The 26,839-nt window shown below is 38.9% G+C and overlaps 1 protein-coding gene across 2 annotated transcripts; it reads left to right on the top strand.

Moving 5' to 3' along the window:
• The first annotated feature begins 75 nt into the window (after window positions 1-75).
• On the top strand, window positions 76-26,308 carry setd1b (SET domain containing 1B). 2 transcript variants are annotated; one of them, XM_018094579.2, is made up of 18 exons: window positions 76-384; window positions 542-696; window positions 973-1,071; window positions 1,480-1,750; window positions 6,461-6,573; window positions 8,019-9,161; window positions 13,744-14,481; window positions 15,057-15,227; window positions 15,745-15,832; window positions 16,761-16,981; window positions 17,571-17,658; window positions 18,050-18,526; window positions 18,676-20,175; window positions 22,012-22,178; window positions 22,431-22,562; window positions 22,865-22,984; window positions 24,166-24,303; window positions 26,036-26,290. In XM_018094579.2, the coding sequence occupies exons 1-18, from the start codon at window positions 312-314 to the stop codon at window positions 26,207-26,209; spliced, it is 5,868 nt and encodes a 1,955-aa protein (XP_017950068.2). In that variant the 5' UTR covers window positions 76-311; the 3' UTR covers window positions 26,210-26,290.
• The last annotated feature ends 531 nt before the right edge of the window (window positions 26,309-26,839 follow it).

The raw sequence follows: 26,839 nt of genomic DNA, 5'->3' as shown, positions 1-26,839 counted from the left end.
AGCGCCACTTGATGTGACGAATGTGCTAGGCGGAAGAGGAAGACTTGTTCCCGGGGCTTCTGGCTGGCTAGGGAGAGAGAGGAGGGAGGCGGAGGACGCGGTGCATTGTGGGCCGCCTCAGAGCGAGCAGAAGCACAGCTCACACACAATATGTGTTGGCTCGCCAAAAAGGAGCAGCCAGGGTCCCTTCCACAGCATGTCATGTAACCGGGGAAGGGGCCTGTGAAGCGGCTTGGCCTTTCCTGCGGGGCAAGGAGATAGCCCTGGGCGCAGGAGAGCTGAGGTTGGGGGAGTGGGGAAGGCGGGCAGGCATGTCTTTCAAGGAGGCCAAGCCTGGGGAGAGAGGCAAGAACCCAGAAGACCATGGCAGAAAGCAGACTGCAAGTGAGAATGGATCTTGTATAGTGTATCGTGCGGTAGCAGGCATGGAGGCTGAGGGGATAGAGATCACACTGGGGCTGTAGCTTGCCATTGTGTGTAGAGCTTTGCCTGCTGGACTGCCCCAGCTCCACTATTCATTTCTTCTGTTTGTGGCTTGCAGGCTGGATCAACGGGATGGAGGCAGGCAACCAGCCCAGTACTTCGGGCGAGAAGAAGAGTCACCATTGGCGGAGTTACAAGTTGATCATTGACCCTGCTCTGAGGAAGGGGCAGCACAAACTCTATCGTTACGATGGGCTCAGCTTTAGCATGCCTGTATGTGTTCCCGGCTCGTGTGTGTATTGGGGTTGGGGGGGAGTTCTCTCTTTGCAATGGTTTCGCTTTGTGGCTCCCTAACATTAAGTATTAGTGGTCTGATCCCAGGGATCCCTCGGCTGAGCCTTCTCCTGCTGTAATGCATTGCCCATGCGTGGAACTTGACAAGTGCATCCCGTATAGTGTGCCCCTGTCAGCGAGTGCAGCTTCCCTCTTGCACAGTGTGTGGTGGGGTGGGGGGCTTATATGTTTACTAACTGTCTTATTTCTTCGCAGAACTCCGGGGTCCCCCCTGTGGATTCAGTAAGAGATCCCCGGATCGGACGTATATGGACCAAAACTAAAGAGTTGGATTTGCCTGTCCCCAAACTTAAGGTATTATTGCTCAATGTATGAAGTTCTCTCGGATGATGCTAATTGGCAGACTGCCTGCTATCAGTACTATAAGTGATGAGCATGCCCCCATGTGTAGGCAGCAGAGAGCATTTGGCCAGACGTCTGTCTGAGAAGTGCAACATGTGGCTTCCCAGCAACGGTTCTTGCGCTACAGCTCGCAGCTTATCAGGGAAAGCCGGCCTGCCCTGGAATGCTGGGAGCAGTAGGACATCAAACAGCTGGAGAATCGCCTGCCGTAGGCGACTTTGCTTTGCCGTTAGATTGATATCGCTGTACTGTAGCCAAATGCGTTAATTGGTTCGCTTGCTTTGGCAGGCATTGACCTACTGCCCCGATGATCGCCCCATGTCCCCCCCTCTTTAATTCCATCCCTCCTTGTCATTGCAGATCGATGAGTTTTATGTGGGGCCAGTGCCCCCCAAGCAGGTGACGTTTGCCAAACTAAACGATAACATCCGCGAAAACTTCCTGGGGGACATGTGCAAGAAATACGGGGAGGTGGAGGAGGTGGAGATCCTTTATAACCCCAAAAATAAAAAACACCTGGGCATTGCCAAAGTCATATTCGCCAGCGTGAAGGGCGCCAGGGACGCGGTGAAACACTTGCACAACACCTCGGTCATGGGCAACATCATTCACGTTGAGCTGGACACGAAAGGTGGGTGCGTTAGGGCGCCAGGGGCTTCCCGGTCCTGCTGCCTGTGCAGTAACCCACCGAGCTCTACTGCGCTCAGTCCCCAGTACCAGCGAGTCACGTGTAGAGAAAGTGTTGTCTGTTGCTAGGAGACTGCAGTCCTGGCCTGTGTATCACTAAACTTTCTTACTCCTGTCAGTTTCCTGCTACTTTGTAGCACTTTCACTCATCTATTTTATACACTCCACAACGGCTCACCTTGTTCATTGTTTTTAATCCTTTTAAGTATTATACAGTGTGCTGTAGGGTTATTTACACCAATCCCTGCTTTTGTTCAGGTACAACTCTGAGCAGTGCTGGCTATTGTAGCTTGAAGGGAATGTTACAAAACCAAATGCAATTTTGCCCAATTAAATGAAATGCCATTTTAAGTTTTTCTTCCAGTATAAATTAATCAGAACATATAAATATGTTTACAGTTATCTGTAAATATTATTAATTTTCAAAGAAGCACCTGTCTGTCCCATTTGCACTGCTGGTTCTGTCTTTGTAGCTCTGAAAATGTGCAATTCCCATGTGCAGTTTCTTTCATAAGTTTTATTTTTGGGTTTACATCTCCTTTGATTATTGCTGGTAAGGGGGAGGGTAGTCATAGTCTGTATATACAGAATTGTAGACTGGGCTTCACTGACAAATTTATGTTTTATTTAATAATAAAGCCACAGACTTAGCATATTCCTGATGTAGGTGACTGTGTTGGCACCGCCATGCACATTTCTTATAGTATGGCTGTTTATAGATTTGTCCAAACAACACATGGAATAAGTGAAATGTTAGGAATTAATGATTTGTGCACATCAGTAGCTATGTGTATGCCCTAAAACAGCAACATCTGCAAAAAGCTTAGAATTTCAATCGGTAGATGTAGTAGTCTCCTGTTGGCAAATAGGTGTCAGTTGGTAATCATGTTTTTTTTTAATATTGCAAGTAAGTAGTGTAACTTCACCAGCAGAAGCTTTGTCTTTGCTGTTCATTTTATGGCCATCAACAGAGTGAATGGAGTTCCTGCTGCTGTGGAAAAACTACAGCCTCTGGCAACTACTCCAAAGATCTGCAGTAATTTATTAAGATTTTAGTTTTGCAGAAAACCATTTTATCAGTATCACAATGCTTTAACCTGGTAGTCATTGTTTAAAGAAATAGTAACATTAAAGGAACAGTAACACAAAAAAATATAAATGTATCAAAGTAATTAATATTTGCTATTACCCTGCACTAGTAAAAGTTGTGTGAAACTCTGCTATAGTTTATATAAACAAACCTGTGTAACTGTAGCCATGGGGGCAGCCATTTAAAAGATAAAAGGCACGGGTTACATAGCGGATAACAAATAAACTGAGTAGGTTCCTGTTGTGTTTTACAAACTTTTCCAGCTTGAATGACTGCCCCCATGGCTACACAGCAGCTTATTTATATAAACTATAGTAGTGTTTCTGAAGCCAACATGAACTTTTATGATGCTTGTGTTGCTCTCCAAGTCTTTTTACATTTGACTGTGGCTCACGAGTAAGAAAGGTTGGGGACCCCTGCTTTAAGCCTTCTCTACATGGGCAGATTGATGTTTCATTTTATATAGTTGTTAGTAATATGGCAGTTCTTATATATTTAAACCATTTTTTATGAAGGTATGACAGGGTTTTTTGTTTTTTTTGCTTATAGATACAATTTATTCACATCTGAAGAATGTTACAATTCTTGCAAAGTGTTTTATTTTTAAATAAAATCATGTTGGAACAGTATTACTTTTTAAATACAGTGCATTGAAAGCCATTCTTTGGTATTGCAGTAAGTTGTCACATTAATGGGGTTCCAGAATAGTATCCATTCAAAGCACATTGTTGTAATAGGTATGTTATAGTGCTGATAGCATGCTGTTATTACCCCTGGTATTTATAGTTGTCACAATTAAGTTAACCATAAAAAAATAATTATGTTTCGCCATTTTATATTAAGTTTTCAGTTGAGGTGGCTGGAATTATTGTTACTTTTTAATTTATCTGTCTATGGAGACCCATTCCTATTCATCTCCCAGTTGAATAATTCTATTGCCTGGTTGCTAGGGTAAGCAATGCTCTTAAAGCTTTTGAAATTCCAGACTGTGGAGCTGCAGCGCACATTTTAAAAGATGTAAAATAAAATTAAAAAATATTAGTAAAATACTTTAGAATACTACTGTTTATTTGATAGCAAATATTAATTGTAAGGTGTGCTATAAATCAGGGATTCATAGAGGCCTGGGCTCAGTCACTGTGGTGACTCCTGTATAAAGTGCTTGGTTTTTGGCTCATGTACCAAAGACAGATTGTAAGCTTATCATGCGTTCACTGTTCCACCACATCTGCCTACAGTGCTGTGTATAACAGCATTCTAAATTACTGGAATATTTGGTGTTTTGCTCCATCTGAAAACTAGATTTATTGTACTCCAATTTATTTTTGATATTTAATAGCCTGTAGAGTTAGTGGAAATATTTTAGACTTTTTGGGTTCACACACTCCTGTTTTGGTCCAATTTATCTTTATATGTATGTGTACTAAATAAAAGACATTTTAAATACATGCAATAAGAGGTAAGTTAGAATTAAGTACAGGGTAATGTTTTATTATTACAGAAGAAAAATAAATAATTTAAAAAAACATTTAATAATTTGCTTAAAAATTGTGTTTGTAGGAAATGGTCTTCCTATAATTTAGAGATATTTGGAGACAGCAAGAGAACTTTCACTCCCAGACTCTGTTCTAATTTGTTGCTAAGAAGAGCCCTTATTATGCCATCTACTGCTTTGAGCCCCCTAGAGGTGACAGTCCCACAGTGTTAAAATCTCTGTTTTTTAGGATTATTAGTCCATTGATTAAACAGCAGAGTGCAAGTGATGTAAGAGCCAAACAAAAAAGTTTGCAAACCATTTTACAATATGTCCTTTTGTAAAAACAGTTGCTGATGAGGGTGGAGGAGATTTTTTTTGGGTATGCTAAAGGTTGCCATATAGCTGCTGATTTAAAACTTAAAAGGGTTAATTACTGCATAGTTTTTGCCATTTACATGGATTATTTAAACCCAGTGCATATACATTAGCTTTGATTATTGCGTAACACTTAACATTTAATTTTTTTTTGTTCTTTTAGATCAGGCCCCCCCCCCCACAAAAACATTGTTAACTAAAATGAGTGGTTTTGTTGTGTGTATAATATGCATTTATTTACCTATCGTACACAGGCAAAACTTTATGTAAATAATTACTTTAGTAACTTGGTAATGCAGAAATGTGGCTCACAATATAACCCCCAGTCTTTAAAGTGGAATATTGTGTAACTATCAACATATGTTGGTAAAAAAAAAAAGATGTATTTTGCTGAATATCACTGTTCCATGGCTTTATTGCAGTGGTTGCAAGACTGGAAAATTTGCTTCAAGGTCAGTGCCCATCTGCCCCCTTCCAATAAATTCAAATAAATCTTTGACCTCAAGGCTCCCTTGCTGTCTGTTATACCCACAGCCCAAGTGCTCTATAAGTAGGGTGCCATGTAACAGTCTCTAGGAACTTAAAGGGAGCCTTATTCGACATGAAATTTCGCACACGACACTAACACTTTAGCCTCCCCAAGCCTTAATGAAAATCCACCCATGGCCATAGATCATTTATACTAGATAGGAGGGGGGGGGTGAATTTTTCACCATCCTGCAATCCTGTCAGATCACAGATCTAAAATGTCATCTGCCAATGCACTTTACTGGGTGTTTGGTGCATTGGCTAATAAAGGAGTGGAAATGAGCAACAGCTTCACTCTTCACTTCTTGCCATTCAGATCATTTAGGCTGTCAGCTCAAATGAACATATGAATGGTCACTCATATATTATATGTCCATCTCCTGGGCTAATCTGTTTTATACAGTAGAGTAGTGGTTGTAGGACTTTGTTTCAAGCCCCATTGGGGATCCAGCCATTGGTCAGGGCCCCTTATATTAAGGTTACAGATATCAGTGTGTCAGTCATTCGGTTATGGTTACCACAATATCTAAAGGTCCCCATACACTATAAGATCCGCTCGCTTGGCGATGTTGCCAAGCGAGCGGATCTTTACCCGATATCCCCACCTACGGGTGGGCGATATCGGGTAGCAACTTGTAATCCAAACGATCGAATTACATTTGCGGCCATAGGCAGTCGGTTCGGGGACCGCATCAATGAGCCGATGCGGTCCCCGATCCGACTGGATTTTCTAACCTGGCCGATCGATATCTGGCCAATTTCAGGCCAGATATCGGTCGGCCAGGCCGCTCGTTTCTTCCCATACACGGGCTGATTAGCTGCCGAATCGGTCCAAGGGACCAATATCGGCAGCTTCTATCGGCCCGTGTATGGGGGCCTTTAGACACTTAATATCACCCTAATTGACCTTCAAGCTGGGCTTTCATGTATATCTAGGATAAAAAGATAAGCTTTCTCATCAGATTTTTTTTTTTATGTTTTAAACACATATCTTGACAGTTGTAAAAAATGTTCCAAACGCCACATTACATTTTGCAGCAGACATTTTGGGATTTATGCTTGGGAGTTAAGCACTTTTTAGCAACTGGTTATGTAGAGAAAACCTGTGTAATACTATCATCAAGCAATAAATTACTCTGGATACTGATATATATTCTATATCTATATTCTACCTTTTCATATAGGGGAAACGCGTATGCGCTTCTATGACCTTTTGGTTAATGGTTTCTATACTCCTCAGACTCTTCCAGTTGGAAGTGATTTGGATGCCTCTCCCACTGTGAATGAAACACCACAGGTAGGTGTAAAGACCCACAGGGGTTGAGCTGAATATACGTTGCTGAAAAATCTATGTTTTTTGTTATTTTTCTTAAAGGGAAAATTCTCTAAATATATTATACCATTTCTGAAATAAAGTCTCTTCATTATCTCCCTCTCAGCATCTCTCTTCTTCATTCTCTCCCTATGCAAAAGCAGAGAATATTTTTTTTTTTTCTAGAAGATGTATTACAGCTCATTCTTTTAAAATCACCAAAAATCCTATATCTCTACATGCAGAATCTGTGTCAATTATTTTGTTACATTTTGTTTTTGCTGGAATATTTGAGTTAGCTCTAATTACATCTGCTAAAAGTTATATTGGATTTAACACCCAACTCCTGCATGAAGAGAAACATGCTGAGAGAGGGATAATGAAGATAAATGTGATTATTTAAGAAATGGTACATCATTTTGATTGTTTCGAAAGTTTCTTATTTTAGTATAATGAAGAGTGTGTTAAAATTTCCATTTTTGAAAAGTTCCCCCTTAAGACAGGAAAACTGAAGCTACTCCATGTTTGGTGCTTTCAAGGTAGATAATAAGGTTTGCATATTGGAGTTCTGCTTATCTGGTCACTAGTAATCAAATAATCTACCTTACAAGAAATAAAAATGAGTGTGGACGCCTTTGCTATGCTATACCTTTCCCTGAGCCTATTTCAGACTTAGCATAGGTAAAGCAATATAGCGATTAAGGCACTTGAGGGTAAAGAACAACTCAAATAATATAATAAAATAGGTCTCTCTGTTTTGAAATGTAGCGTACAAATTGGAAAATAGTTTATACATTGAGCAGGGGGGTGTTAGATTGTTTAAAATATTCGAACTTCATTAAAAAAAAACAATAAAAAGGAAGGAATACAATACAAGGAAGTATAAAGAAACAACTTTTAACTAATCACAGACAAATGAAAGTCATATTTACATTCTGTAATGATTAAGATATGTGATGTAAATGTATCTATAAGTGGATTTTGGGAAGATCCTGTGAATGTGATTTGGCCTTGGTCTGTATTGAATAATAATGTTACGTCATAAATGCGCTTCCAGGCTTCCTTACCACCAAAAGAATTAACTATGTAAGAACTTCTGCTAGAACTACCCACTAACCAGTCTTACTTGTGTTCCATGGCAGATATTCTAAGATAAAATGGTCAGTGTGCATATTTTTTCAGTGCTTTTAAAGTGTGAGGTAATCTGGTCATGCCTAAATGGATTTCTTTTTACAAATGCCTAATTGATTACAAATGCGAAGGGAGCCTCTAATGTTAGGACATAAAATGTTGTATCTCAAAGATACAAAAGCTTTGCATTTGAGCACTTCCAGCTATGATTTTGTCTTAGATTTTGCAGCCACCTGCAAATGTAAACACAACTTGGAGAAGGTGACACATACATTTTTTTTTCTACTTCCTTTTCCCAGGTTGTCGAGTCAGTGAAACGTACCAAGGAGACTGCCATTGGTCCATCAGTTACCCCAAATAGCAGTACTCCATTTTCCCATGATACAGCCTATTCAAGCTCTCGACAAGGTACACCTAATTCTTACAGCCAGTTTACACCACAGTCGCAAGGGACTCCTCATACTCCCCGCTTGGGAACCCCTTTCTCGCAGGATTCCAGTTATTCCAGTCGGCAAACAACACCAGCTTTTCATTATGGACAAGACTCTGGTTTTAAACCAAGGAGACATGAAAATAAGTTTACGGACGCTTACAATAGAAGACCAGGCCACCACTATGTACACAGTTCTGGATCCTACCGGGGGACTGAACACACATTTAATGTGACCAGACCTCAACCAGAACCTGTGCAGGTTCCCCGCACACCACCTTTGAGTCATTCTAGCGGGAATTATAAATCCGCATTTTCACCTTATCAAGGAAATACTGTTTTCCCTCAAACAGATGAGAGCCAGTATCCTCAGACATCAAGGGATATGGAGTACAGAAGGACAGGGCCTCAGACGTCAGACTCCTATTCTGACGCAGGGTGTAACTCTGCCAGTTTAGAACTGAAACCAGTAAAGGAGAAACCAGAGGAACCACCACCTCCGGAACCTGACTCAACCACAGAGCAAAAAGCATCATTTTCCCAGACCCCAGAGAGGTGTGAGACACCTGGAACTCCAACTCTGGAGGCTGAACTGCAGCACAACAGTTTGGATACACGAATTGCAATGCTATTAAAAGAGCAAAGGACCCAGCTGCATTTAATTGCTGGTGATCAAAATTCAGACAATGAAATAAGGATGGAGGGAAGTCCAATATCATCCTCCTCCTCTCAGCTCTCCCCAATCCCTCCTTATAGTTCAGGCTCCCGTTACCAGGATGTTACCCCTTCATCACGGCCCTCAAGCACAGGATTAGAAGATATTAGTCCAACCCCTTTGCCAGATTCTGATGATGACGATGAGCCGATTCCTGGCACTGCCTCACTCTGTCAGAACTCAAGGTCAGCATCTCCCATAGACCAGATTAATCAGTCTGGGCGAAAAACTGAGAGTTTGGATAAGAAGGAACTTGTAGCAGGTGATGAAACCCCAACATCTGAGAAAATGGATGAGGTAAGTGATGTTGTTTTTCAAGGGGGTAATTACTTTTAATAATATTTTTGGTATTGTGTAAACAGCCGAATTCTAAGACAAACTCTATAAATCAGTTCTTCAGTTTTTTTTACATAAACTTATACTTTGCCTTGGGTTTATTAACCTAGAAACCAGGGAGCTGTTTTGAAATCAAACAGAAAAGAAATAGCAGATGGCTTGAAAATAAAAATAGGAAATAAGAAGAAACTGAGGTCTCCCTGTTAACTGTTTTTTTGCTTGCAGTGGGCAGTGAGTCTCTAGCACAAAACAAAATTTTTAGCTTCATTCTGGAAAGAGCCAGAATGGATACTTGTGTTATTCATTTAGTATCAGCAAGTTATACAGTTCTTTACAATAATGTTGAACAATGGGTCCAACAATAATTTAACAAATGTGTTTTCCAGGGCCGGGTAATCAGAAGTGGCACGTGCTCAGGGTGCACTGTTGGGGGGCGCTAAGCACGTACCTCTTCTGTCTGCCAATTCATACTCCAGGTCCTCGTCCTCCACCGCCCGCTCCTCTGGCAACTTTGTCCCCTGCTGCACAGTCTCACTACCGAGTGCGTACAAATGCTACCCCCTCGCGGTTTCACCAGTGCCAGCTTTTTGTCTTTATTGGCAGCTTCTCAGATCTTTGGATACTGCTAGCTGTTAGTCAAATACAAATAACACATGAGCAGAATAAATTACTTAATGACTGCTTATTGTTTTAATTTAAAAAAAATAGTTTATTTTGCTAACTACCCTTTAATTAGCCAAGTTCAGGCAACCTGACAAGGGCCAATCAGGTACACTTGTCCCCTTTTTAGGAGAGGATGCACATGGCTTGTCCACCTTACTATTGACATAAAAAGGTTAGTCTGTCTGTCTATCTATATCGATCTAGAGTCACAAGAGACTCCCCTCTTGGCAAATGACACCATCTTTTCATTATGGGCAGGATGACACTGTAGGTGCTCTTCCAAAATACTCAACTTTAGCTAGTCTCTTGTAAGTCATATAATGCAGATCTTTTAATTCCTTCATATTCAGAAATAGAAAATTCCATGCTTGCAAATTATGATTTTACTGCCTATTTAAGGATAATAAATGCAAAGTAAGGTATAATTTTCCTTTACTAGATATGCTAGTTTTACAGTGATCTGGTGGATTGTTTATTATCAGCTGCCATAGAGATAAAGGCAAATGTGGCACCAGGTGACCTTACTGTGGCTTGCAAGCAGAAAAGGTGCTCATTTAACATTTGTAAATGTAGTGCCCCCTTTGACACACGAGTCTGTGGAAAGAATCTTCTTGGCAGAACACAAACTTCTTAAAAGTTTTCCTTCTTTCTATGGGCTTGCACCCAGATTACAAACTAGTAGGGTCATTAGATTCCTAAGCGATATTTTCTTGGTAAGTTCTGGTATGGAAGTGTGCTGAGTGTATTATTCTTTTGTAGTATCCCAGATCATACTTTGAAAAAAGTGCTTCTACAGGTACACATTTGTCATTTTAATTAACCATGAGCCAATAATAATAATAACTAATGTATGTTTAGGACACGTTAGGAAAAGCAGGCTGCGATGAGTGGATAACATTAAGTACTTTCACTTTCACTGCAGTTATTATGTAGTTATTTTTACAAGTATAGGACCCGTTCTACAGAATGCTCGGGACCAAGGGACCAATAGGATTGTTTTGCATCCCATAAGGATTATTTATATCTTAGCTGGGATCAATTACATGGTACTGTTTTATTACTACAGAGAAAAAGGAAATCAGTTTTAAAATTCTGAATTATTTGATCAAAATGGAGTCTATGGGAGACAGGCTTTCCGTAATTCGGAGCTTTCTGGATAATGGGTTTTCGGATAAGGGATCCCATAACTGTGTTATGTAGCTGGATGTTCTTTGCAGGGATAGGAGATCTTTCAGTACTGCAACTTAAGGTGGCCATACACGGGCAGATTAGGCCCCTTCAGATTGGTTCAGTAGCTTATCTGCCTGTGTATGGGGCCATCTGACAGGCCTACCCAACCAATATGGGATTGATTATCCAGTGGCATATACTGTTAGACAAATGTATTTTTAATGAAAAAGCTTTAAAAAGTGTTTTAAATATATTATATATACTATATTATAAAGAGCCCTACAGTGTTGAAGGGAAATAGTTTCCTCTTTATGTCCTGTTCTAGTGTATTGGTTCAGTGGTGAAACATTGAAGTAGGAGGGATATATATATATATATATATATATATATATGTATATGTGTGTGTGTTTGGGACCTGGGGTTTTCTGGATAAGGGGTCTTCTGTAATTAAGATCACCATACCTTAAGTCTACTAAAAAATAATTTAAACATTAAATCCAATAGCATTGGTTTGGCTTTAATGAGTATTAATTATATCTTATTTAGGATCAAGTACAAGGTATGTTTTTTATTATTACAGAGAATAATGAAATACTTTTAAAAAAATTTAATTATTTCATTGTAATGGAGTCAATAGAGATGACCTTTCTGTAATTCAGTGCTTTTCTGGAGGTTTCCAGATAATGCATCCCATAGCTATACCACTATTAAAAAGTGTCAACCCAGGGTAGTTAAATAATAGATCTAAAAAACTTCAACCTCCAGTCACCCCATCCTAAGTTTTACTGCCTAGATTTAACCTAAATTTGCCACTAATATCATGGAGAGGGAAGAACCATGGGATAAAGCCTAATGGGGTTGGTACAGCAATAAATTACAGTATTTGAGTCTGAGCCTATCCAAACACATGGACATAACTCTCCTTTTCAGCCAGATTTGCACATCCCTTGAGTATTGGACAGACCCACCTATCACTAACACAGGGGTGTCCGACTTTTTACTTTTCTAGGTGTTGCTGAAATACAGCTTCCAGAATCCTCTGAGACAAATCTGCATTGCCTTTCAGCAACTTTCAGGACTTGCTAATGGGATGTCCAACCAGTTTACCAGCTGGCACTGAATCTTATTCTGCTATGCTAATGATTTGTATGCACTGTGGTCCTAGTGTGGGGTACCAAACAGTCATTTTCACTGATCCCACAATCATTGTCCTGCAAAAAATGTTGGTGAGACCATCCAATTGACAATTCATTTTAGAAAAAAAGTTATTGTTCCCTTAAATTTATACATTTAAAATTTTTTAAAACATTTTTGGCATCCTATTTACATTTAAGGCTTAATGGATTGTTTTGGGAAGAACCTCCTGCTCAACTATATTAAGTTAAAATTTCCTCTTAGTTTCCTATGTTTAGGACATTACACTTTTCTTTATTTTGTTAATGTATCTTTACAACTTTTTGTCTAACGGATGATAACCTCATTTGCAAATTCTGTTATTTGTTTTGAAAACCATAACAAAAATATGCTGGCCGGCCATAAATAAATATTTAAAAATTAACAGTGTATCAGATCTCTAGTACCATATTTCAACAATATAGTAGGCAGTGTAAGTTCATTCAAAATAGGCAAAAAATGACTGACAGGAACATTTATTTAACCACATTTTGATATTCTGATTTGACCCATCAGCTACAGGCCGAGCAGAGCAGTTGTATGGCCAAACTGAAAGATATCCAATTGTTCCAATGACCAGTGAGCTCCTAAATATCATATGGTGTATAGTTTAATATCTACAATTTATTAAATTCTGTCATCTCCAGGGAGTGTTGTCGGAAATGTCAGACAATCCTGTACAGTTTTTGGAAACAATATACTGCTAAAAGGGAGGAATCTTAACAGAAATCTGATATGGGCTGTGGCATATAGTTGCTTTTCTTCTTCTTGAACATGTTTTTTTACAGTCTGTGAAAACATTCTATTTTCCAATCAATGATGGGAAAACCGGGAAATTTAACACTAAACTAGGAATACTAACACATTTTTTTTGTCTTGCTTGAAAGGGAGCTATTTCAGGCAGTTTGGTTAGACTTTCTTTAGTTATTTAACCCCTAGTAAGTAACAAACTCCAGCACTTGTATTGGTGTACAAATTGTCTTAAATGAGCAATTTACTTATAATGAGCAATTGTAATATATCTTGGTAGAATGGGTTAACTTTCCAATTTTTTGGGGCCCTAAATTGATTTTGCTATGGGGCCCAGTAATGTCTAGTTATGCCACTGCACAGGAGACAGTGTAGACCAGAAGATTGGCTGATTCTTGATCTGCGGATAAATCAACTGCCATGTGCTGTGTGGTTGTAGCCTAAACCTCACCATTACAGGCCACATGATTGGATACTTTGACTGACCACATATTGGCTTCAGGAAGGAGCTACAGTTGTTTGGATTGCATCAGGATTTAACATTTAGGCTGATGCCACATGGGGATGATTCAAGGCAAGTGGAAAAATGAGAATCAGCCCCTCCACTCCACAAAAAAAAAAAACTTTAAATTGTGCCTGCACCTGGAAACATTGAATCCACCTAGTTGCAGGCACATGTAGTGTATTACTGCTGGAAACTGCTTGGGTATGTAAGTTTGCTTGCCTGGTGATAGTTGTGTTTAACCAGACATAATTCTAGACAAATTCTATCTTTATTTTTCTACAGGGTCATCCTTCCTCGGGAGAGGACATGGAGATCTCAGATGATGAAGTTACCCCTTCTCCAATAACAAGTGCAGAGTGTGCCATAACCAGTTCCTCTGTCATTTCCTCAGTCATTCCTATTCCACCACCTGGGTTTCCCCCTCTGCCACCGCCACCTCCTCCACAGCCTGGATTTCCCATGCCACCTCCTTTACCCCCTCCACCGCCTCCTACTCATCCATCAGTAACAGTACCACCACCTCCATTGCCTGCACCACCTGGGGTGCCTCCACATCACATATTGCACCATCCACCTCCATATCATCATTTCCCTGTGATGCAAGGAGAAATGATGAATGTCCTTGGGAATCATTGGGGTGGGATGACAATGTCCTTCCAAATGCAAACTCAAATGCTCAGCCGCATGATGCAAGGGCAGGGTTCTTACCCCTACCACCATTTCATGGGAGGCTCCATGCAGTTTGGTAACCAGCATCCTTATCGCCCCTTTGCTATATCTGCACACCTTACCAGAGGACAGCCCTGGCCACCCTTTCCAAAGTTTGATCCATCTGTACCACCACCAGGCTACGAGTACAAAAAGGAGGACCCTCACAAAGCAACAGTGGATGGAGTCCTGCAAGTTATTGTCAAGGAACTGAAAGCTATAATGAAAAGAGATCTGAACCGCAAAATGGTTGAGGTGGTGGCTTTTAGGGCATTTGATGAATGGTGGGATAAGAAGGAGCGTTTGGCAAAGGTATATTTTAATTTGTTGTTATAAAAAAAAAATTTCAATAGAAACCCCGTGTGTAAGGAGAAGGAAAGGCAAAGTCACTTGGGGGGTGCCAAAATGTTAGGCACCCCCAAGTGACTTAAATCGCCTACCTTGTACCCCGGGCTGGTGCCCCTGTTCTGAGAGAACAGCACCAGCCTGGGGTAGCTGCTGCACTTCCTCCTTCCTGTTCGCTCGCGCGCATGCGCAGTAGAGTGAAAAAGCGGAACTTTAACTGAGAAGTCGGCTTTTCACTCTACTGCGCATGCGCCTGTCATGGGGTACCGGCAAAACGAAGGAGGAAGCGCTCGCTCGCAGGTACCCCGGGCTGGTGTTGTTTTCTCCTAACGGGCACCAGCCTGGGGTTTGCATTTGTATATATGAATTAGAGCTGTTTTTTTGAACTTGCTAGGATTACACTTGAGGAGAAATGGTACTGATTCTATTGACAAATAGATTGTGCTGCTTTGTTTAAAATCTGCAGTATCTTAAATGACTGTCCTCTATGTAAAGAGAAAATAAGTTGTATTAAACTGTGCTTTTATTATTTTAAACAGCAGTCCTTAACACCTGTGAAATCTGGGGAGAGCAAAGAAGAAGATAAACAAAAGACAAAGGAGCATATAACTTCCAGCCTCTTGGAAAGCTGGAACAAAGGGGAAGGATTAGGTTTTGAGGGCATTGGACTGGGCATTGGTCTGCGTGGTGCAATCCGACTTCCCTCTTTCAAGGTAAATGCCAGCTTCATAAAATGTCACATTCCACTGACATGTTTATTGCATCTCTGTTTATAAAAGGGGGGAAGTATTGAAAGTTCCCATAGAGCCATAGACATTATGAAACTATTTGCCAGCTGGAAAACTTTTTAGAAGTTGCTTTTTATACCAGTCACTGAGATAAGGCTGCGTGGATTTATTTAATATAAAAAGTTTAGGAATTATAAAGGATTAGGGGCCATGTAAACAAGACCAATTACCTGAGTGTTCAGTTATAATATATATTTAAAGCATAAGGTTTATACAGGTTAAATCACTAGATATTCTTTGGGCCTTTGTGTTATAGGCAATTTTAAAAACCTTGCTAGCCACAAAAGGCAGCACTTTTCAGGCAATGCATGCATTTAACCAGCTGTGCTTATGGACTTGAAAATCACATTCTTGAAATCCAGTGCCCTGGTAGACCTACAGCCATTGTTATTGATATCAGGGCACACTAGTGCAGCCAGATAATACCATTCATCTCTTGTAGGTAAAGCGGAAAGAACCTCCTGACGCGGCACTGGCTGGAGATCAGAAGAGGATTCGCCCATCTCATTCAGTAGATGATGAGGATGAAGGTGTGCGCTCACTCATGTTAACTAATAAAATAAAATAGTATATCTAGCAAAAAGTAACTTCTACAAATGCTTTGCCCTTTCCACTCCAGAATTTGAAAAACCACAAGCTTAGTTGCAGGTAGCTGTATTTATCTACCACATAGCTCTTCTATATGTTTGTATTACTTACACAGACAATCCTGATGCCATTGTGCAAAATTACACTAGTTTATCAACTGTGAGCATCCAGGAAGCCAGTTTTGTTTAATGCTTGTTCATTTTGTACATTTGGAATAGGTTACCAGCTTTTGTGAAACGCAGTTCTTGTTTGAATCTCTCTGGGCCTTGCATTTTTTAGCTTAGGTGCGGGTATCTGTTTCAACTAAGGTTTAGCATCAAGTAAAAGTTAACCAAAATGTGACAGCCTGAACGGTGCAAGAGTTTCTGGTTTATTTGTAAACCAACCCTTTCTTGTAACTAATTACTTTATAGATCTATTCTATCTATTATTCATGTATTATTCTCATATAAAATAGCAGTTGTTTGCATAGTTCATTTCTGTGCAGGGTAACAGACCAAAATAGATTATTAAAAAAAAAAAATCTTCTTAAAAAAACATTTTAAAGTGAAGTTCTGCCCAAGGGCTTGAATATTTATGTGCTTATTTGTGTTTAATTATAAGGGTAGTAGCTACCATCATTCCCCATTACTTGCACTTCCACACACTTTGTTTTTGAACTGTCTGCATGTGATTGTCCCAAGTGCTTTGGACATGGTATGTGTGAACTGAACAGATTAGTACAGTTGATCATGACCATGTTGCATGTGAATGCTACTTAAATATTGATAATAGAAGCTTCTCAATATATTTCTACATACCTGCACAAAAAGTAGTAACATATTCAAAATTGTTTTTCTTACAAATGTCACTTTTATCTTTGTTTGGCAGAGTCTGAAAGAGATCGAGATATCTCTAGTACAGCATCTGACTTATCAAAGAAAGATGCAGATGCAGTAAACAACCGAAGAAGGCCAGCAAGACCCTTGGATAGTGAAGGGGAAGAAGAGGTTGAAAGTGAAGGGGATGATGGGGAGACGTCAGATAAAGAAGACTCCTCTTCTGAGAAAGAGGACCAAGATGATGGTTCTGTGTCAGCTTTGTCCAGTAAAGTATGTTAACACATTAACATGTCAATATTTTAGTTAATACTAACTGGTTTACCAGGTAAAGTTTATTATGGGACAGCATCTTCAGAAAGTCATAAAAGTAATGGCTAATTTCTAATTAAGTATGCCACATATAGTCAATTTTAGATCTTAAATATTGTGAATATCCACATTGACAAAGCACTAGTCCATTCTTTATCCAAACAACATAATATTCTCTAAAAAAAATTATTCTGTATCAGACTTTGTCCAGTTTTTGAGGCCAGCGGCCTAACACCTTGCCAGTTCCCCTCAGTGGGACAATCATTTATTGATTATTGCAGAGAAAGGCCAATTTGACCGCAGATAGGCTACAGATATGAACATAATATGAGTTGGATATTCCCTCCAGTTCTGAAATTGATTTGTCAGCCATAACCTCAGCTTAAGTTATGTTTCATAACTTATATATGTGTTAAATATCTGTTTGTGAATACTTGTTTTATTTAAGCTGCATAATGAAAAGCACATAAAATAGACACTGATACTGAATATGGGCAGTTGCATTATTTTTTTACAGTAGCAAACATTTTTGTTCTGTTATCCTCTCCAGAAACAGCTGTATGGGGATAAAGAGGGTGATGACGAAGATGATGATACACAAAGCAGTGGGAAAGAAGAGGATCTTGTTTCAGAAGAAGGTAATTTTTTTGGATGTTTCACTTGGTACATTGCCAGTTCAGTACATTGCATTGTCAGTTCCAATCCCTGAGTTCACAGTTGTATGCATACATAAATGGTCTAATTTTTAGTCATTAATGGATGAAAGTATCTGCTGCAACAGTGGGGACCATATTTAGAACATAAATAGCCTTATACAAAAATGCCAGTAGCCAAAGTTGTAGCAACAATGCTTATTAACAGGTAAAATGAATTATTTGTTGAAAATGAGTAAATAAATGTGGACAACGTTTCATCTTTTCAAAGTAACAGTGACGTCTTGTGTGTACTTTAAAAAGTTACATATTAAAAAGTTGCATGTAAGCTATGAATCATCATGTTAAGAGACTTTTAATACTTTTTGTTTTGTAGAAGATACCACCAGTGTAGCTTCCTCTAGAGCCGAGATGGATTCTTCTGATGAAAGTGAGGAATCTTCAGAGTATGAGTCAAGCTCGGATTCAGATGAAAAAGAGGAGGAAGATGATGAAGAAGAAGAACTAGTCTTTGGGGACGATCAATCTGAAGATCAAGATTTAGGACAGGAATATGAAGTTGAAACTGATAGGGAAGAAGATTTCTTCAGAGAGAATTTGTCTGAATGTAGTAGTCTACCAAAGGCAGGAGATGTGGAATTAGAAGATGAAATGCAAAAAGTAGAGGAAGATGTTGCACGGCAAACAACACAAGAGACATTACATCTGAGAAAGAAAAATCTGGATGTACCACTGGTGGAGTCTAAAGAATGCAAACAGGATACCTTAGATAAAGTGGAGAAGCTCTTTGCAGTACCCATGCAAGAGGAAGTTTTTAAGGAGCATGAAAAAGCACCATCACCAATGAATGAAGGTAGTAATCTTAGCATAGCTGATATTACTTTAAATTTGTCTTTTTGAATTGTGTCTAGGTTGTTTGTAAATACCTATGTTACAAGTTGTGTTTTATATATAACAAGACTGTTAATTTATTGCTCCATTTTTTTTCTCCAACTTCTGCAGAGGAAGAGTATATAGAGCTTCAATTAGAACCTGTGCCTTTGGTTCCAGAAGGTGCAGCTCCAGCTGCACAAGAGCCTGTGATCATCCGTCCCTTAACACCAACTGGTGCTTTTGGTGAGACTGGTCCTGTTCTCAAGCTTGAAGAACCCAAACTGCAAGTTAATTTAACTCAGTTTGCCACAGAAGATGAAGAACTGTACCCTCGCACACCTGGCCGGGACACGGCTGCTCATTCAGATACAGAGGTCACTTTTCAGCCTGGTTTGAAAGTAGCCCCATCCAGCCTACCTTTTTTGCCAAGCCACAATAAGGAAGAGGAGTGTCTGCTTCCACCTGAAAAGCATGCCGGTCATTTAACGGTGACTAAGATGCTGTCGGAGGAAGATCTGCCCCGTACCCCAGGCAGAGATATTGTGGTTAAGTCCTCCCACCTTGGGAAGTCTCAGAGTACTGAGACAGTTCCTGCTACGCCTGGTAGTGATGCTCCCCTCACAGGTAGCAGCCTTACACTGACTTCCCCACACATACCTGGCAGTCCTTTTTCGTATCTCTCACAGTCACCAGGAATAATTAACAGTGGTATTCCACGGACACCTGGAAGAGATTTTAACTTCACTCCAACCTTTCCAGAATCAAATTCAATATTCCCTTGCCACCCTTCTGGCAAGAAACCCTCTGTGGATGAACCAGATGAAAAGTCATTCAAAGAACCAACCAGTGCTTCCTTAACAATGAACAGTGTTCCTTCACCCATCCCATTTGCTAGCCCGCCTAGAGGGCTTCCTCACATGGACATAAGGTTAGGGGCAGATGATCTGGAATCATCTGATACTCCAGCATACCTTTCCGATAAATTATTAAGTGAGGAGAGTGAATGTGAATTTACTAAAGTGCACCTGACTTCCACTGATGAATCTGCACCATCACCACCTCTCCCTCCTGCAGAGAAGAGGAAAGGAGACAGATCCAAAAAACCTCTTTCTGCTCATGAATTCGAGACTGAGAAAAACTATGAAACTTCTTCTGCTGTTGCCATGTCAGAAGGTGCTTTGGGTAAACAGATGTTTATTGGACAACCTGATGCAGTCAGTGGTATTAAAGATCCAGCAGCTGTACCGCTAGACTTTAGGAATGATAGCCTCTCTGAAAACACAGTTCACGAGCCCATTATTCAAAAAGTCCCTTTAAAAGAGCTGGAAAATCAGTGGAATGAAGTTTTAAAAGAGGAGGAGGATATAACTAAACATAAAAAATCAAGGAACTCCAGGCATAACAATAGATATGATGAGTTTTCAACTGTACCTTCTCCCGAATTTTCCCCACCCCGAGCTATGTTTAAACCTCGCTCTGAATTTGAGGAGATGACCATTCTTTATGATATATGGAATGGAGGAATAGATGATGAAGATATCAAATACATGTGCATTACATATGATAGACTGTTACAGCAAGATAATGGCATGGACTGGCTCAATGACACATTATGGGTCTACCACCCTTATATCCTTTTACTAAGTAGAATGGCAACACAAATGTGGAACAACAGGCTGCAATTCTGCATTGAGTGTGTTTGTATTTTGTAAACCTAGAATTCATGCATATTTTCAGGACATGTATTTTGTGTATAGAATGCATATAATAAATATATATGTATACCTTAAAGGACAACATCACAGCTCGTGTAGATTCCAGTGCTCAGATGCGGCACACAAATTATTTGCAAAAAGTGTATATTAAAAAAAGAATCACATCACATATGCACATGCATGTGATGTGATTCTTTTTTTAATATACACTTTTTGCAAATAATCCGTGGTCACATAATACATTTTGTAATTTAATTTAAACTTTTACATTCACAGCAGTTATTTAAGGCCCACTTCTACAGTTTATCATTAGAAAATGAAATTGTAAGCATAAAATGCAAAGCATGAACTTTGGGTTTATAAAATGAATTGTGTGTTACAAAATGTCCTTCTTAAAACTGGCAACCCATATGTATGTATGTATATATGTATGCATTTGTTTTTGTCACCTCAGGTCTTTTTAGTGCAAAAGCTTTGCTTATTTCCAACACTGAATGCACATGATTGATGCACAACCATGTGTAAATATGATTTGTTCCAAAATATTAGCTTCAAGTTATGCAGAACTGTGTGTAGGAAATCCGAATCCTTCCTGGAATATTTTAATGAAATTGCTCTTAATTTTTTAAAAAAAATTTTAATGTTGGCTTATTTTTTATGCCCCCGTACTAGTAAAAAGGTAGCACAGCATCAAAGAGACGTCTGAGAACTGCAAAATTACAAAATCTAAGTTTTTGGTGCTATGGTACTTTTATGCTGATGCCATAGATTTTCCAGCGGACAGTATTAATAGAAAGTTTCCCTGTTTACAAATAGTTTTAACAATAATTTATTTTTCTTAAAATATCTATAATATACAGGGGCTTTTCTTTATCTGCAAAATTATTTATGCATATGACTAGAAGATGCTATAAAGCTTGGAGCCCCATCTAGTGATCATGGAGCTTAATTTAAATGAAACTGTTAAGGTCTGTGATAAATGCCTCAGATAAACCAAGCAATATGGCAATCCTATTCATATGTATACATGCAAATATGCAGGGATATGTCATTTGCGCTTAAAGCTTTGTCCTATAAAATAATTCTAATTTTAAAACATTTCTTTTTTTTCTCAGTAATAATCAATCAGTACCTTGTACTTTATTCCATCTCAGATATAATTAATTCTTTTCAGAGAGCAGTACTATTTGGCTTATTTAATATTCAAATGATTTTTAGTAGACTTAAGATATGGAGATCCAAATTATGGAAAAATGCCTTATCCAGAAAACCCAAGACCCCAAACATTCTGAATAACAGGTCCCATTAATGTACATAATGGATTTCTGAAACATACATATGTAGCATAGTGTATGATATTGTAATAGTTACAATGTGTACCCAGGTGGTAAGCGGTGCATGGCAGAGAAACAAAAGGAGAACATAGCACTCGAACAAATAAAAATGGTAAACTATAACAGCTCCTTTACCAAACTGCATTGTGATACTTACCATTTGCCAGTATCGCTTTAAAATAATTACAAGGACTGATAAAAAAAACTTTATATTACAATATACTATTTAACAGTCTTAGATGTGGGACCTATCATAGGTTCATGTGGCTAGAATGCTCCAGAAATGGGGGCAAAATGCATATTTTATGGTTTATAAAAGGCATTTTAATATATTTTGGGTGTGATTGCAATTTTAACTTGAACCTCTAAATAAATTTACAGTGAGCCATTACCGGTTTTCCTTAACATATGCTCACCAACCAGTGTTTATTCCCCCAAGAAGAAGAAGCGAGATGATGGTTTACGGGAGCATGTAACAGGATGTGCTCGTAGCGAGGGATATTATAAAATTGATAAGAAAGACAAACTTAAATACCTCATCAACAACCGTTCTTTGACTGAAGAACTTCCCATCGATACCCAGGTAAGAGTTTTGTGTGTGAACAGGCATGCATTTTAAATCATACTGCAATAATGGATGAAGAGCATAATTTTTTTTCTATATTAAAGGGAGCTTTAACTTTTAGTACTTTTAGTACTGTGAGTTTATTTGTGTTTTTTTTTTGTTTTGCGGGCTTGTATTTTTCACTGTTAAGAAAATGTAAATGCATTGATGTGTTCTGTTAAAAGGGTCTTGTAATCTATAATTCTTTTTACTGTCTCCTTTGATACCTAGGGAAAGAGTATCCCAGCTCAGCCTCAAGCCTCCACCCGAGCGGGCTCGGAAAGAAGGTCAGAACAGCGCAGACTGCTCTCTTCCTTCACTGGAAGCTGTGACAGCGACTTGCTCAAATTCAATCAGCTGAAGGTATGTGGCCAGTTGGAAGTCTTGCTTATTTGCTTTCCGTGGATGCAGTTCAAGCTTAACTTGGATGCTAAATGTCTCACTCTGTTTGAAACCACTTTAATATTAATTTAAAGTGCAATATGATAATATGTAGCATATTACAGAGTTAGTAAACTGCATTATTCTACCAATTATACTGTTATACCAATATAGTGATAGTGTGCTAGTTATGTATATTTTTGAATCACTGATAATAAAATCTGCCCTATTACCTTAGAATATTCTGCACTGGCTTCATATGAATTTTTGTTTTCTTTTTTAAGTTCCGAAAGAAGAAGTTGCGTTTCTGCAAGAGCCATATTCACGACTGGGGTCTTTTTGCCATGGAACCAATTATAGCTGATGAGATGGTTATTGAGTATGTGGGACAAAATATTAGACAGGTAAGACTTTTTTAAATCTAGACTTAGAAAAAGCAGTTACTCTCATAGCGTTTCATTACTTGCATAGTTGTAGTTTAGAAGGCTTCACATGAGCAAGTTACTCTTGATTGCTGTAAGGTGGGGGCCAAAAAAATATTAGACATAACTAACATGAACATAGCTCCAGGGCCTGATGGAATGCTTTCAGGAGACCTTAGAGGGATATGGTCTATTTAATTCAGGTTAATATATTAAATTTTACTACTCTTAATTTGGAAGATGGCTGATAAACTGGCAGACAACAGATGTAATTTCTGTTTTAAAATAGCAATACAGTCTTAGCCGGGGTGGTTTGTTGTTAGATTGTAATCTGAATTATACTGCATTTAGAACAATAATGTAATTGTATTCAGCATGGCTTTAAATAACATATATCTCAGAAATGCACCTGATGATAACAGTGCAGTAGGGTCTCAAAGTTAGATACTGGTGTTGTAGAAAATGATCTATGGTGTTGCAAAGGCTTTGGATGCAGTGTTGAGAAAAGAATTTATTGTACAGGTATAAACAAGGTCTGTTGGTCATATAACAAAAGTAGCGCTTCACCATAGCATTCTTTTTGGGTACTGCTTTATCTTATTTTTTGCATTGACTTTGATGTCATTTAATGTAATGTCTTTGCCTTTATGCTGAAGAGAACTAAGCTGCAAGGAGCAACAGAATCTGCAGGTGGCACAGCACACTGAATATTAATCTTATAAATGAAAGTAATGTCAGTGCATAGAATATATACATTTGTAGAGCAGGGTTAAGCACCCTTGACCCCTGTCTAACAGTTCAGCATCACAGGGGCTGCCAAGAATTTACACATAAGCAGAATGGCCAGCATCCATCAAGGGAGATAAAATAAGACTGTAGTAACGATCACTTGTATCTCAAAACAGGTACAAAAATTTTAACAGATATTACAAAGTTGTATAATTTAGTCATAAGGACCTATATATGCATTTAAAAATGACTTTACATCCCCTTTAATGTCACTAATAGTACACAAAGCCAATACACTGATAAAATAAAACATACACAGGATGAAGCCAGAGGTAGCTTATATTTATACATGGTACACATTGCTTTTAAGTTTCCTTTGATAGATGTCACCTGTTAAAGGGTCCTGGTACAGCATCCCTTTTCCCTCTTTTTAGGTAATTGCCGATATGCGGGAGAAGCGATATGAGGATGAAGGAATCGGCAGCAGTTACATGTTTAGGGTGGACCACGACACCATCATTGATGCGACTAAGTGTGGGAATTTTGCACGATTTATTAACCACAGCTGTAATGTAAGTAATTCCTTTGTTACTTTTGTCCTTGGAATACATATTTTGGAGAACATATTGTCATAATTTATCACATTTTTAAAATTAAGACCAACTGAGACCAGTGCCATTCAGTGAAAGTAATGACTTTGTCTCATAGCCCGTTGGCCAAGTGTTAATAATTTTACAGCTTTCGCATGATTGGGGTAGAGTTGAACAGAGGAAACAAGTTGTGGTATAATTTTGGAGACAATTATTTGGATGGAGGATCAGATTGAAAGAATTTAGAGTTGAAGAGAGTGCATAGAATGGTAGGGTTTGCTATTAGCAGCAGCCCTGAGAAGGGCCCAATATGACTGGGAGAAAAAAAAGACAAATACATGTGAATGCTTAGCAGCGGAAATAAAAGAAAATAAAAGTGTCATTGAATTTAAGAAAAATCACATATATATTTTAAATCAGTATAGGGATAAATTTGGGAAAAGCATGGATAGGAATAAATAAATAAATAAATAAATAAAGATGATGAAAGGTGAAAGAGGGAGAGGAATAGAGAGTACCAGAACACAAAGCTAGAGTGCAGTGTATAAGATCAAACCAAGAAGATAGGAAAGTTGGATAAAAAAAAAAAAGAAGGGGCAATGGTGAAGAAACAGAAAACATGTTCTCTTAGGGCTCTGGCACACGAGGAGATTTGTCGCCTGCGTTTTTTCCCCCTGGCGCTTTGGTGACAAGTCGCCACGACAATACACACAAAGAGATTTCATGCGAGTTGAGCTCCAGGCGATCTGCTACCCATGGTACCACTCAACAGTTACCCCTCCCACATGTTTACTCAAGTCGCTCAGAAAAGGGTCTGTGTGCGATTGGGTCTGCAGGCGACTTGAAGTAGCCTCATATGTTTTGACGCTGGCGATTTCCATTGGTTTAGCATTGGCGTCTTGTCGCTCGTCTTGTCGCCAAATCGCTCTTTTTAAAATCGCCGGCGACAAATCTCCTTGTGTGCCAGAGCCCTTAAAAGTAAAGGCATTTTGGCATTTTACTGCCAATAGATTAGCTACAATAGTTCACGCTATATTTGTTCTGCAGAGAGCTTAAGATGTTTAAGATAGCAGCTGCCATTTTAGCTTGGTCTTAGTAGCTTCAGTGCAGCTCAGATGGGGGAGCAGAAGAAGGGAGAGAGGAGAGAACTGCTCAGACTCAGGCCCAGGAATGAAGGATTTTTTTGAGAGACAAAGTCTGATACCAAAGAACATGTTTACAAAAAAGGAGACCAGAAATCCTGTGTTTCTTTTGAGTGCAGCTTTTCTGTGAGTGCTTATGGCTGTATTTACATAGACCTTTCTGATAAAGCTTACTTAGTTTTTACCTTTCCTTCTCCTTTAAAATGTGTCCAGTTTAGATAACTGGCAGTTGATGTGTTGCACTCCATGTGAATCTGAGCATATCTATGATTTCCATAGATAAGCAGTGTAGCAATGTGAAACATGAAAAATGTCCATCATAGGCCCACGCATTCCATTCTGCAAACCACAAATCTGCTATGTGCTTTAGCCATATTCTATATTTTACTATTGTGCATAACAATAGTGTGGAATAATTCAGAGTCCTTGAGCTTCAAAAAGCCTTACAGAAATATATTCCTTGCTGGTCTAACAGAATCATTATACCCCAGAGACAATCTATTAAGAACATTGCAGAGAACATAATGATTTACTGTATCCATCACAATTTATTTTTTTTTATTTTTTTTTAGCCTAATTGCTATGCAAAGGTTATTACTGTGGAGTCTCAGAAGAAGATTGTGATCTACTCCAAACAGTATATCAATGTGAATGAAGAGATAACATACGATTACAAGTTTCCTATAGAAGACGTGAAGATCCCTTGTCTTTGTGGAGCAGAGAACTGCAGAGGGACGCTAAATTAGAGATCCCTCTCTTCAATGCACCTTTCAGCCATGTTGGACTGCAGGATATAGGTGTAAGTTGCACTTTTGCCAAAAATGATAAAAAAAAAAAAAAAAAAAAGAGAAAAAAATGTGGTTTCGCACTTCTCTTGGGCTCATGATCAACACGAGCACATGTATAGTAGGACATTGTTGATTGTAAGGATCCTGGTGCTCTTTCTTCAACCAGATAACAAGCAAACATAAATACCATTCGGTGACTACAGAGTCCATAAATGTTGGGAAAAAATCAGAAACACTATCTCCTCCTGTTTTATACATTTTTTTAAGGCTTTATCGGTACCTTCAGATTTCTGTTAGAGCTGCTTCTAGCTTCCTCACCCCACCGCCCCTATAGATGAGGAATGCTGCAATGGTTTCTGGAGCTGTATTTTTTCAGCAGAGAATGAACTTTTTGCACCTTTCTTTTTTTTTTTACTCCCAAAGATTCTGAGTCACTTTCATATCCTCCCCAAAATCCATCAGATATAATGTGCTATCAATTGTGACATTTCAATTACATTGACTGTTTTTCTGTTCTGGTGTGGTGTATTTTCTACCCTTTGGCATGAGGCTGTTTTATCTTCTCCATTGCCAAATGGGCTGCAGCTT

This window comes from Xenopus tropicalis, chromosome 1 (genome assembly GCF_000004195.4).
Source record: "Xenopus tropicalis strain Nigerian chromosome 1, UCB_Xtro_10.0, whole genome shotgun sequence".
NCBI lineage: Eukaryota > Metazoa > Chordata > Amphibia > Anura > Pipidae > Xenopus > Xenopus tropicalis.
The sequence above is the reverse complement of the archived record's forward strand: the minus strand, read 5'-3'. Positions and strand labels throughout refer to the sequence as shown.